Raw genomic sequence first — 12,597 nt, forward strand, 5'->3', positions numbered from 1 at the left:
CCGCTGGCGCTGGAAGGCCAGCCGCTCGCGGGCGAACTCCAGCCGCTCGTGCTCCTCGCGCTCCCACTGCGCGTGCATGCGCTGCTCCCGCTCGCTGCGCTCGTGCACCCTGCGGCAGGACGAGGACTGAGGCGGCCGGCCACCCCGCAGGGCCCCGCCCGGCCCGCGCCGCCGCCCGCGAGCCGGACGAGCCCGGCTTGGCCCCCTCGCCCAGCCAGGAAGGGGGCCGGGCCGCGCGGGCGCTCAGCTCTCACTCTCCAGCCTTCTCTGGGGCCGACAGCGCAGCTCCTGACACGGCCAGTGAAAAGGAGAACACAGGGTATCCTCTCCACAGGAGTCTGAAACCGAGTCCTCACGGAATCAGGCTGGAGTACAATGCGCGCACAGCCCAGCCGAGGGACTCGCCCACCCGAGGCGAGGATTCCACCAGCTGCGTTCCGACCGTGACAAGGATCATGGCCGTGCATTTCCTGCCAGTCTTTGTGTAAACGACAGAGAAGACAGGCGCCAGCTTGTCTTCTATTGACCGCCTGCCTGTATGTTTACAGATACACAGCCTGGGTTAATATAGTGAGACCCTGTATCTACAAAAAAACGAAGAAAATTAGCCTGGCACGGTGGTGTCTGCCTGTAGTCCCAGCAACGTTGGGAGACTGAGGCGAAGGAGTGCTTGAGCCCAGGAGTTTGAGGCCACAGTGTACAATGATCGGGACACTACACTCCAGCTTGGGTGACAGAGCAAGACAGGCCCCCCTCTCCCCCCACCCCCAGAGCTGGAGTCTCACTCTGTTGCCCAGGCTGGAGTGCAGTGGCATGCTCACAGCCGCCGCAGCCTCGACCTGCTGGGCTCAGGCCATCCTTCCGCTTCAGCCTTCCAAGGAGCTGGAACCATAGGCAGGCGCCATCAGGCCCAGAATTCTTTTATTTATTGTAGAGACGAGGTCTCACCAAGTCGCTCAGGCGGTCACAAACCCCTAGATTCAGGCAATCCTCTTGCCTTGGCCTCCCATACAGGGAGGGATTACAAGCCTGAGTCTCTGTGCCCGGCCTGAGACCCTGCCTCTTTAAAGAGGCGTGTGTGTGGGGGCTGTTGGGAAGCACACCTCATCGACAAGGGTACCTGCATAATGACCATTTGTGTACCTAATTCTGAAATGTACTCCACACGTTTAAAAAAAAAAAAAAAAAAAGGGCTGGGCCTAGTGGCTCACACCTATAATCCCAGCATTTTGGGAAGCAGAGAACTGCCTGAGTCTAGGGGTTCGAGACCAGCCTGAGCAACCTGGCAAGATCTTGGTTCTACAATAAACCAAAAAACAACTAGCCAGGTGTGGTGGTGCGTGCCTGAAGTTCCAGCTACCTGGAAGGCTGAGCCCAGCAGGTCGAGGCTGCTGTGGTCGTGAGCATCCCATCCCACTGCCTGGTGACAAAGTGAGACTTTGATTAAAAAACAAACAAATTAATAAGGCGGAGGTGGTGAAAACACCAGTAAAACAGTACAGTATTTAAGTGGTTTCTCAAGCTACTAAAAAAAGGAAAAAACCTAATCCAGTCTAATAACTGCTGACAATAGCACTTACACTGTCTTAGTGTTCTAAGTAACCTCAAGATGATCTCAACTGCCAGCAGAATGTGGCACAGTTATATAGTATAGCTAGTTATATTCCGGACAATAGTGGCTGCAACTTCCGTGGCTCACTCACTATGTGGCACACCCCCGTTCCTACCCTCCCTGGATGCCAGGCCCTTGCAGGAGGTGCTCAGCGTGAAGGGCCGCATTGACCGTCATTAGCATTTGGCACCTTTCAGTGGTTTCCAAATGCTACAGCCTCACGAGGGTACAAGCTCACCCACACTTTCCCGTGCACAGATTCCTCTAGGGAAGATATGGAGAAGGGAATCACTGGGTCTAGAAGATTCTAGCATTCAGAAGTTCCTGCTGCTGTGGACGTCCCTCCAGGTAGCCAGTGTTCATTTACACTTTCCCCAACAGAAATACCTGCCTCCCTACACCTTCATTCATATGTTGAACGAAATTACACTGACAGATGAAGAGCTGTCTACCTGGTTTTTTTTTTTTTTTTTGAGTTGGAGTCTCACTCTGTCACCTAGGCTGGGGTACAGTGGCACGCTCAGGACCACCGCAGGCCTGACCAGCTAGGTTCAGACGATTCTTCTACCTCAGCCTTCCAAGTAGCTGGAACTACAGGCATGTGCCACCACTCCTGAGTCAAAATAATTTTTTGATTTATTGTAGAGATGAGGTCTCACCAAGTTGCCCAAGCTGATCTCAGACATGTGGGCTCAGGCAATCCTCTCACCTCAGTCTCTCAAAGTGCTAGGATTAAAGGCGTGAGCCACCACGCCCAGCCTACCTGCTTTTTAATTTGCATTTCCCTGCTCCCCAGTGAAGCTGAACAGCTTGTCATCTGTTTCATGGCCATTCACACACTCCCTCCCGTGAACTGTCTTCACAGCTTCTGTCCACTGTTATACCGGGACTTTCTTATTCGACTTATGTTTACTTTAAGTCCCTTTTGTCCACATCTGTTGCATGTCTTTTGGCTTTCTCTGTGGTTTTCATGATTTAGAGGTTCTCTGATTTAGTCATGTTCTCCTTTATGGCTTCAAAGGCCTTCCAAACCCCAAATTCATACATTTCTTACGTATACTGACTGACTTGCACAGGAGATGTCCAACGTGAGTCATCAGGTCACACCATTTTGTCAATGACAGTAGTGTGGCAGGGATCACGAAGATGAGCCAAGGCCTAGCCACACAGCCAGGTGACCGAGCCCCACGTGGAGAAGGCCGGCCTGGCTTCTCTAGTGGGAAATGTCACTTGTGTCCTGTCCAACTCCTATTCTACATGGGTTTGTCCCCGATCACTTTGCCAGTCACTCCACCAAAGCTGCATGTGCCTTTACCTGCTGCGCTCCCCTTTTACAATTGTTTCTTCACAGGAAAGCTAAAATAACTCCCCATGAGCAGTAACGTCTGTGTAGAGTTTGTAGAAATGAGGACATCATTCTTGGCTTATTTAAGAGTGAGGGTCTCCCAGTGCTCTCTGGGTCCATCTGGCGGTTTCTTTCCCTTTTCTGGAGCACACATGGTACCTTTTGTGGCCTAGCACTACTGACACAGGAAGGCTTCCACCTCCCTGCCTTTGTGGCCTTCTATGACCTTTGGGGAAGTGATGAGCCTATTTGCATAAAATCACTTCAAAAGAGCCACAGGATGTAAGTCAAAACACAGCAAGTTTAAGAAATGAAGGCCAAAGGAGCAGAAAGGTGGAAAGCAGCATTCCACCCACAGGAATGCCTTCCCAGGACATGGTCACACCACCGTCTGGGAAACATACCAAACCACTCCTGGATCCCAACTCACCTACGGGACTCTGAATCTCTCGACTTCCGAGGTTCTTTGACTTTATCAAAGGACACAATGGACCGCTTCTCTCTGCTGGCTGATTTGCGATCCTGGCTTTTGGAAACCTAGTTCAAAGAATATTAAAAAGTTAAGGCAGGCCGGGCGCAGTGGCTCAAGCCTGTAAGCCTAGCGCTTTGGGAGGCTGAAGTGAGATGACTGCCTGAGCCCACAGGTTCGAGACCCGCCTGAGCAACTTGGTGAGCCCTCTTCTCTATAATAAATCAAAAAATTAGCTGGGCATGGTGGTGCATGGCTATACTTCCAGCTACTTGGAAGGCTGAGGCGGAAGGATCACCTGAGCTCAGCAGGTTGAGGCTGTAGTTGCCGTAAGTGTGTCATTGCACTCTAGCTTGGGCAACAGAGTAAGTGAGAATCCAACTCAAAAAAAAAAAAAGTTAAGGCAGAAATGATTAAGGGAACAGGAAGAATCAGGTATGTCCATATCTAAGCATTGTGTGTGGAGATTCCACGTGATGGTGAGCTCTTAATAAAACAACCAGACAATGAGGTATTCTCTCTAAAGAAACCTATGTCTCACTTGTCAATTAAGATACAGAATTTCAACATTTTATGTTCAAATATGATCCATAAAGTACATTCAATAGAATCAAAATGGAAATGAGTATTGTCAACTCAAAGAAACTTTTTTTTTTTTTTTTGAGTTGAAGTCTCACTCTGTCACCCAGACTGGAGTGCAGTGGCTGCTCCCAGCTACTGCAGCCTCGACCTGCTGGGCTTAAGTGATCCTTCCGCCTCAGCCTTCCAAGCAGCTGGAATTACAGGCGCACGCTACCATGCCCGGCTGAATTTTTTTGGGATTTATTGTAGAGATGAGGTCTCACCAAGTTGCCCAGGTGGGTCTTGAACCCGTGGACTCAGGCAAACCACTCACCTCGGCCTCCCAAAGTGCGGGATTACAGGCTGAGCCACCGAGCCCGGCCAGAAACTTTTTTATACCTGTTTTTTGCACGTAAAATAAATTCCTTAGTTTTGTTGTTTTCTCTCATAATTAAACATGCAAGAAATTCCCAAATGAGACAGTTTTGTAGCGACTTCTTTGTATGTACTGACTGCATCTTTTTTCTTTTTTTTTTAAATTCAGAAAGTAAATTAGAGAGAAAGAAGAGATTCACCTCCCCAAGGTAGGGGAGGAGGGCCAAAGCCAGGAAACATGACAACAGCCATAGCTCACGGAGCAACATGGCCACATCGAAGTCTAGTAAGGCAATGGGTTTTTCTGATCTGGCTGCACCTTTATGAGAGCTGGCCATTTTAGCCCTGGAATCCACACTTTCATTTTTCTATCTTCAACATGTTTTTACAAAGAAGGGTAAAACATGACAGCATATTAAAACACTGGCACAAACAAACATGGACTGAAAGTTTCCATAGTTGAAAGGCTGACTTGTAAATGCCCCACTTTACCAGCTCAAATGGTTTGTCTTGTGTGGCTTGGGATGGACATGGCAGGCCTGAGGCTGGCAATGGGGAACTTGGCTCTCAGTGTCCCCAGCCAACAGTTAACTAGTAAGGTGGCTCACTGTGCCTAGACAATATAAATAATAACGTATGCCTCCTACTGGGAGTTGGAAATTGTGGCATTGCTGGCAGAGAGTGACTGTTATCAGCCCTAGTGGAAATCTTGGGCACCAATGCTCCAGAGAGATCCTGTGGACAGAGACACTGTACCCTACCCATCTTGAGAACATAAAGCCTGCTTGGGCACCTCCACACACTGCTGGTGTCTCTTCCCTTGAGATCTGGCTGGGTATCCTTACTGGACCACTGGAGTCATTCTTAGCTCTGAGCACCACTAAGTATTGAGTACTGAGCCATGAGTACATGCTAAGTTAAGCAGTCCTCCTAGTGAACTGCTCCATGTGGGGGTGACCTTGGGGACCCTGGTCCATATCTACTAAGGTTGTGAGGCTGTAAGAAGTTGAACTTAAGAGCACTGGCAGCTGACCGTGACCTTCGTGGCAGGCAGACTGAGGTAGTAAGTACAACAACAGGCACTGTGCTCCAGCGTTCTGAGGAGCAGTCTACAAGCATATGAGGGTACAGGAAGAGGCCAAGGTAGAGGCCCGGCTGAGAGGCAGGCTAGAGAGGCTGGTGGAGTCTCCATGCGGCTCCTAGAGGGCTGAGTTGGGGAATGTACAATGAGGGGCTGCTGAAACGCTCGGGACAGGCAATGACAACAGCTAGCTACATGCTGAGTAAGGGAAAAGTCAACTGCTCCCATAATGGAATTTTAAAGTGAGCTTTGGAAAATAAGAACAACTATCATCAGAGCAAAATTACGTACAAAGAAAAGCTGCAAAATGTTCTCCCTTTAGAGGAAATGTGTGTACTGCTGCTATTTATTTATTTATCTCCAGGTTGGAATGCAGCAGCACTGCACGGCCACTGCAGCCTCAACCTGCTGGGCTCACGTGAACCTTTCGCCTCAGCCTCTCAAGTAGCTGGAACCACAGGCATCCACCGCCATACCTGGCAAATTTTTAAATTTATTGTAGAGATGAGGTCGTGCCAAATTACCCAGTCTGGTCTCAAGCCCCTAGGCTCAGGCAATCCTCTCGTCTCCATTTCCCAAAGTGCTGGGATCACAGGCGCGAGCTATGGCACCTGGCTGCTGCTTACTTAAATACACTGGTCAGAGCCCTGAAATTGCCAACGACTTCCCCACACTCCCAAGACGCCTTCGTCTTCCTGAACGCCAGAAAGGGTGGGCACCTGAGCAGGGAACCTCAGGGGACTTGAGTTCACCAGTGCCTACTTTATTGAAGAATAGGTTTTCATTCTGGAGAAGGGTGCGCTTCTTATCACAGGTTCAACATACTGATTTTTTGGTGTGACTTAACCCTAAGCAATGATGCTTTTCTTTCTTTCCTGAGTATTTCATGAAGACTAAAAAGTCAGAACCTGCAAGTCCTCGGAGTGAAAGACTTAACTTATCATCTCACTTATTTTTCATTCTTTTGTGGCTGTAGTCTTGCTTTTCCTGTTTTATGACCGCTGAAGTATTCCTAAACGCTATCAAACCTAAGTGCTGAAGTATGGGTGGGAACAGCTGGGCCTTCAGGATGTTTTTGTGGGTAACCTCCTTTTTTGTACATGTCATAATATTGAGCAAACAATGAAGCTCATGGTTTAATAAGAGAGGAGAAAGAACGACTCAACATGGCCTTGATTGGGATGTGAACCCAAAGTTTTATGTTCCTGTTACTGCACCTGGCTTTAGGATCCAAAACTTGATTTTTGCCAAGTTATGCCTTTCTTTCTAGAACTACAAGTGAATACAATGATAGTACCAGTTTACACTGTGAGAGTGCTACTGGTATGGAGAGCACCCCAGTGGCTTTCTCGCTGTTGAGCTAATGATGCCAGTGGATGACTGATTTGTGGAGAAGCCCCGGGAGCTGTAACTGCTGCTGATGCAGGTCTCTGGTGGAAAATAAGTTTCGAATGTTGCCTCCCGCACCCCACCCCATAAAAAGTTTCTCCCTTTAAAAAAACGCGGGCACTTCTACCTTTCCATAAAGATAGAAAGCATTTCCGGAAGATGCACACAGAAACATAAACTGAAAAAAAACTGACACTGCAGTCAGAAAGTTCACACTCACTCTCTCTTTGGATCCTGACGTTTTCACGCTGATGACAGGCACCCCTTTGTATTTGTCCATGACCACAGTGCGCTCGGTTCCTCGGCTTCCTGCAGGAGAAGGGTGAGTCAGGTGAGAAGCACTGGACCCGAAAGGGCAAAGCTCTCCGTACAACAGGCATCTAGTTTGCATAGCCAGCCAATCACAGCAACTTGACAAGCCACACCAGGGACAGAACACACCATGAACCGGCCCCCGCTGGCCAGCAGGCTACCTGACTTGGTGGCTCGAGACCGCTCTGAAGGGCCAGGTTTCTGATCATCTTGGTCCTTAGTCTTTTCTCCACTTCCGTCTTCGCCCTTTTTAGCATCATCTGTTCTGTCGCCTTTCTCATCCCTCTTGAGGTTCGCAGATCTGTAAGTCACAGCCCCAGACACAGAGCTGTCAGAGCTGGTGTCTTGGGAAACAGATCACGCTGAATGGACGCTCGCAACGAGCACCAAATAACGAGGAAGGAAATCACCTCCCACCACTGTCATGAGAAGTTTCTGACCACATTAACCAAAATAAAGGCTGGGCAGGGTGGCTCATGCCTGTAATCCCAGCACTTGGACAGGCAGAGCTAGGAGGACTGTTTGAGCCCAGAAGCTCAAGACCAGTCTGAGCAATATTGTGAGACACTGTCTCCACAATAAACAAACAAGCAAACAAATAAATAAAGAGCTAGATGCTGTGGCACCTGTAGCCTCAGCCACTTGGGAGGCTGAGGCAGGAGGATCGCCTGAGCCTAGGAAGCTGAGGCTGCAGTGAACCGTGATCGTGCCACTACACTCCAGCCTGGGTGACAGAGTGAGACTGCAACTCAAAAAAATAAAAAAGAAAAGGAAGCAAGGGGCCCCCCAGATGACCAACTTCTTACACAGGAAACTTGAAGGACATGGAGTAAAGGGAAGGGCCACCTTTGCCAGTCCCCCACCAGTTTAATTTCATCAGGCAAGAAATACCTGTCGCTTGACTTCTCCTTCTTGCCCTCACTATCTCTTTTTTCAGAGGTTTTCTTCCCGGCAGGTTCATTTTTTGCCTAAAAGAGAATTAAGTGTAAGGATCACCTTATTTCCTCACACTGGCCACATCCTGGGAAGAAAATGGTCACTCACTTTTTCCACGGAGATCATCTTCCCATGGAGCTCCGTCTTGTGCAGGTGGTTAATGCATTTTGTTGCCTCTTCTGCTGTGGACATCGTAACAAAGCCGTAACAGCGAGCTCCAGGACTCCGGGCGTTCGTGACAACCTTGGCACCCACCACCTCAAAGGGAGACATGCAAACATGACTCAGACATGAAACACACGTGGACATAGACCAACACCTACAACTCAAAATGCACAGGGTATCATGGTTCAACAGGGAGAAGGCCCCACTGAGCAGGTTATGGGGGTGGAAATGCTGTCCTCTAACCCACTCCAGTCCTGGTGGCTTCCCTGGGCAGGATGATGCTGCCGACTCACTGCTGCTTCTCAAAGGACCTCCGTCCCCCTCGGCTGCTCCTCTAGGTTCCTCGAGGGCACCAGGAGGGCAGTGTGGAAGAAGGGGAAGTGAGACAAAATGCAGAGTTCTGTCTGCATTCCTCCAGTGTGCTTTCCAACACGGGAAGCAATGACTCTAACAGGTAGTCATGCTATGCGGGCAGGAAAGCATGAAGGGAGGTTATGTGGACCAGAAAGCAGGGAGACAGAGCCCAGACACATGACTGTCAGGACAGGTCTGTGGGCAGTGCTCTGGGAGCTGGACCCGCCTTCTATTAACAAACCCAAAAACATGTCTCAGACACTCCAGACACACCCTTGACATGCAACTAGGTTGTCCCCACCACTCTGGAACACCAAAGTCAGGCTCGCCAGATGACAACAGCAGGCATGACGGCTCAGGACAAGCCCACAGGAGCAGTGGCCACAGCCAGCAATCACCTCATTATGCCACCCAGAGCCTAAGCACCAAGGGCAGGCTTCAGAGGGGTCTGGCCCCCATTTTACCCACATCAAACCTGCAATGCACCCAAGACACTGTTGTCCCCAGGGTGATGCTTCCCTGTTGAGAGCACCTGCCTGCTCAGAGTCACTGTGGGAACAGGAAAGGGACTCTGGTCAGGGGACCAGGCGCAGGTGCTCCCAGATATGCATTTTGTATCACAAAAGCTCCCAAAGCCTTTAGGCATTTCTAAACCGATGGCAGATTTAGCTGGAGGTCAGTCGTCAGGGGGAACACTGCCGCTTCTCTAAATCACGTGCTGTGCCTAAGGGCCTAGACTATACACGACACGGAATGCCCCCAAAACTGGCTCTGAGTGACAAGAAGCCCTGGTGCAGTTGGAGGCAAGTCCGGAAGTAAAACGAAGGAAAGGACCGGGAGCAAAGCCACACAGGGGTCTCCACAGATGGACAACCTGGTGCACGTGCCCATCTGCTCAATCTCCAGGGGCTGCTGCAGAGCAGGGCAGACTGCCCCCGGTGGCGGTTTGAGGCAGCAGCCTCAAAAGCCCCGAGTTGCAGAGATGAGGCGCCAGTAGGGAACTCGCCCACCCACAGCCACACTCACATTCCTCACTAGCCTCCAGGGCCCCTATTCTAAGCACCAAGAGGCCGCCATCCCCTGGGCCCTTTTCTGATCACCACTACCTCTCCAACATGCTCACGGGTGGGAAGTCCTGACAACACCGGCATGGAGTCATGAAGCATCTCCCGTAAGGGGGTTCCACTGTCAACACAAACGTCAGACCTGGAGTCTTCAAAGGACTCACTAAGAGGAGACAACCATCTACCTGAAAGTCGTACTACACGGGCTTAAAAATACTTTTTTGGCCAGGCGCAGTGGCTCAGGTCTACAATCGCAGCACTTTGGGAAGCGGAGGCAAGACAACTGCCTGAGCACAGGGGCTCAAGACCAGGCTGGACAACTACCTTGGCGAGACCTCGTCTCTACAATAAATAAAAAAAAATAGTGAGCCGGGCTCGGTGGCTCAGCCTGTAATCCCACGCCTTTGGGAGGCTGAGGTGAGTGGATTGCCTGAGCCCGCGGGTTCGAGACCCGCCTGGGCAGCGAGACCTCATTTCGACAATAAATCAAAAAATTAGCCGGGCGTAGTAGCACATGCCTGTAATTCCGGCTACTCGGAAGGCTGAGGAGGAAGGATCACCGGAGCCCAGCAGGTCAAGGCTGCGGTGGCTGGAAGCGGCCACTGCACTCCAGTCTGGGCGACAGAGTGAGACTCCAACTCAAAAAAAAAAAAAAAAAAAAAAATAGTGGGCTGTGGTGGCACATACCTGTGGTTCCAGCTAGTAGAAAGGCTGAGGTGGGAGGATTGCCTAAGACCAGCAGGTCGAGGTTGCAGTGGCCAGGGGCGTGCTATTGCACTCCAGCCTGGGTGACAGTGAGACTCCAACTCAAAAATAATAATAATAATAAAAAATAAAATACTTTTTTCTCCAGAAAACCCCTGACTCTTACCTTCCCGTATTTGCTGAAAAGATTCTTCAAGTCCGTTGCTCTGGTCGTGGAAGAAAGTCCGCTAACCCAGAAATTTCTACCACAACTGCTACGACCTATTTCAAAAGAAAGTTTTGGTCAAAAACAAAACATCTACAAGATCCTGAGTCTTAGAGAAACTCACTGCAAACCAGACATGAGCCCCGCTTAACCTAAGCCAGCAGAAACACCAAAAGCCAAATGGGGCTGGGGGGTCTGGGCCCTCTCTTCATAAAAGCCAGGCCTCGCAGCACTACTGAAAGACCCATCACAAAGATGAGGCAGGGGTTGTCAGGACCATGTTAGGTTCCCTTAGAAAGGAAGAGAGGTGGCTCCATAACAAAACAGCCATTCTCAGTATAGAAAAACACTCTAGGCTGCGCACAGTGGCTCATGGCTATCTCAGCACTTTGGGAGGTCGAGGCAGGAGGGATCACTTGGCCCAGGAGTTGGAAACCAGTCTGGGCAACAGAGGGAGATCTCATCTCTACAAAAAAAATGAAAAAAATCAGCCAACTGTGGTGACATACGCCTGCAGTCCCAGCTACCCGAGGTGGGGGTGAGGCAGGAGGATCACTTGAGCCCAGGAGGTTGAGGCTGCGGGGAGCCGTGATTGTGCCACTGCACTCCAGCCTGGGTAACAAAGCGAGACCTTGACTCAAACATAAAAGAAAACAAACCAAAAGAAAACACTCCTGTAATTTTTATTTCTTGGAGCATATACCTTTGTACCTACCCAGTGCTTTTAGTATTTTAGAACACCAAGAAGCCATTTGGTCCAATAAAATCATTTCTCAATTAATAACTTTAATAAAAGGTTATAGGATCAATGAATCCCAAACACCCTCTCAACAGCAAGTGTATGCATCAAATCAACATATTAACTCTTAGGACCAAGGGTTGCTCCCCATAATCCGGAAGCTAGAGTTAACAGCAGAAAAGCAGAGAAAGACTTCCTGAAAGCCTGGGGAAAACTGGGTAGGAAATGCAACAGGGATGACCCAGAATCAACGCCCTGCAAACATGCTCCCCATGACCTACCTTTCTCCTCTTTGGAAAGTCGTTTTGTATCCGAGTCATCTTCGACAGAACTAGAGACAAAAGATAATGTCACTCCAGAGGGAAGCAGCATGGAGGAAACAAACTCAAAATCATAAAACATGTGCTGAGGTTCATACCTACCCGAAATTTAGTTCTGAAAAAATGATACCCCGACAAACTTGTATTGGAAATCTGACCTAACCATAAGATTTCAGACCCATAGGAGTTAATTAATTCTGCTGGGCTAAAGATAATTAGGAAGAATTAAAGAACACAACCATGATAGGTTGAGAAAAGAAAAAAGATTATGTAATCAGTGTAAATACACAAAGAGAAATAAAACAATCTTTAGAAGCGAAACTACAATTTCATCAGTCTGGCTGGCCAATTGCAGAAAAAACAGCTTATGTGTGTCATTAAACGACCAATGGAAAGGAGATAGCGTCTGGTCTAAAACTGAGAAAAAACAAACCTCATTTTCTGATCAGCGCCCTCACTGGCTGAGGACTCTTTAGGAGCCGGAGGGACTTCATTACAAGCTTCAAAAGCAAACTTCTTCCCGTCTTCCTTGCTATCTCTGGCTTCGGGGCTTGGGGCTTCCGTGGGCGCTTCCGCGACCTCCTCGCTAGAGGCCTCCGCGTTCTCGGAGGCCGCGCTACTCTGCTCAACTGCCGGCTCTGGCCCTACAGGCTCACAGTCCGTCCTGCCGCCATCGCCCGGCTGCTCCACGGGCTCCCTTTTCACTACCGCTAACAGGCTGTCTGCCTCGCCCGCCTGAGCGTGTGTTGACTCGCTGGCCAAATCTAAGTCACCCTCCTCCGGATGGGCGCTGTCAAAAAGGTCCTCTTCCTCCGCAAGCTTTCTGTCTGGCCCCACGCTACTTGTATCCTGTGCAAATGGCTGCTCCAGCTCGGAACCTTCTTCTTTTCCTGGCTCAGATTTACAAGTTTCCCCCAAAATGTCGAGTATTTTCTCATTTTCTACGGATTTAACAGGAATAGAAT

The 12,597-nt window shown here is 49.6% G+C and overlaps 1 protein-coding gene across 1 annotated transcript in view; it reads right to left on the reverse strand.

Annotated features, from left to right (window-relative positions):
- Positions 1 to 12,592, reverse strand: part of SAFB (scaffold attachment factor B) — a gene marked incomplete at its 5' end in the record, with an annotated part of 18,992 nt that extends 6,400 nt beyond the window's left edge. Inside the window, 9 exons of the mRNA XM_021718373.1 lie at positions 1 to 109; positions 3,388 to 3,494; positions 7,053 to 7,141; positions 7,306 to 7,445; positions 8,036 to 8,112; positions 8,189 to 8,338; positions 10,535 to 10,629; positions 11,594 to 11,643; positions 12,066 to 12,592. Coding sequence (XP_021574048.1) covers positions 1 to 109; positions 3,388 to 3,494; positions 7,053 to 7,141; positions 7,306 to 7,445; positions 8,036 to 8,112; positions 8,189 to 8,338; positions 10,535 to 10,629; positions 11,594 to 11,643; positions 12,066 to 12,592 — 1,344 coding nt within the window. The remainder of the gene's footprint in view (positions 110 to 3,387; positions 3,495 to 7,052; positions 7,142 to 7,305; positions 7,446 to 8,035; positions 8,113 to 8,188; positions 8,339 to 10,534; positions 10,630 to 11,593; positions 11,644 to 12,065) is intronic.
- Between the last annotated feature and the right edge of the window lie 5 nt (positions 12,593 to 12,597).

Source organism: Carlito syrichta, unplaced genomic scaffold (assembly GCF_000164805.1).
Source record: "Carlito syrichta isolate Samal-C Ts95f unplaced genomic scaffold, Tarsius_syrichta-2.0.1 Scaffold111564, whole genome shotgun sequence".
Classification (NCBI taxonomy): domain Eukaryota; kingdom Metazoa; phylum Chordata; class Mammalia; order Primates; family Tarsiidae; genus Carlito; species Carlito syrichta.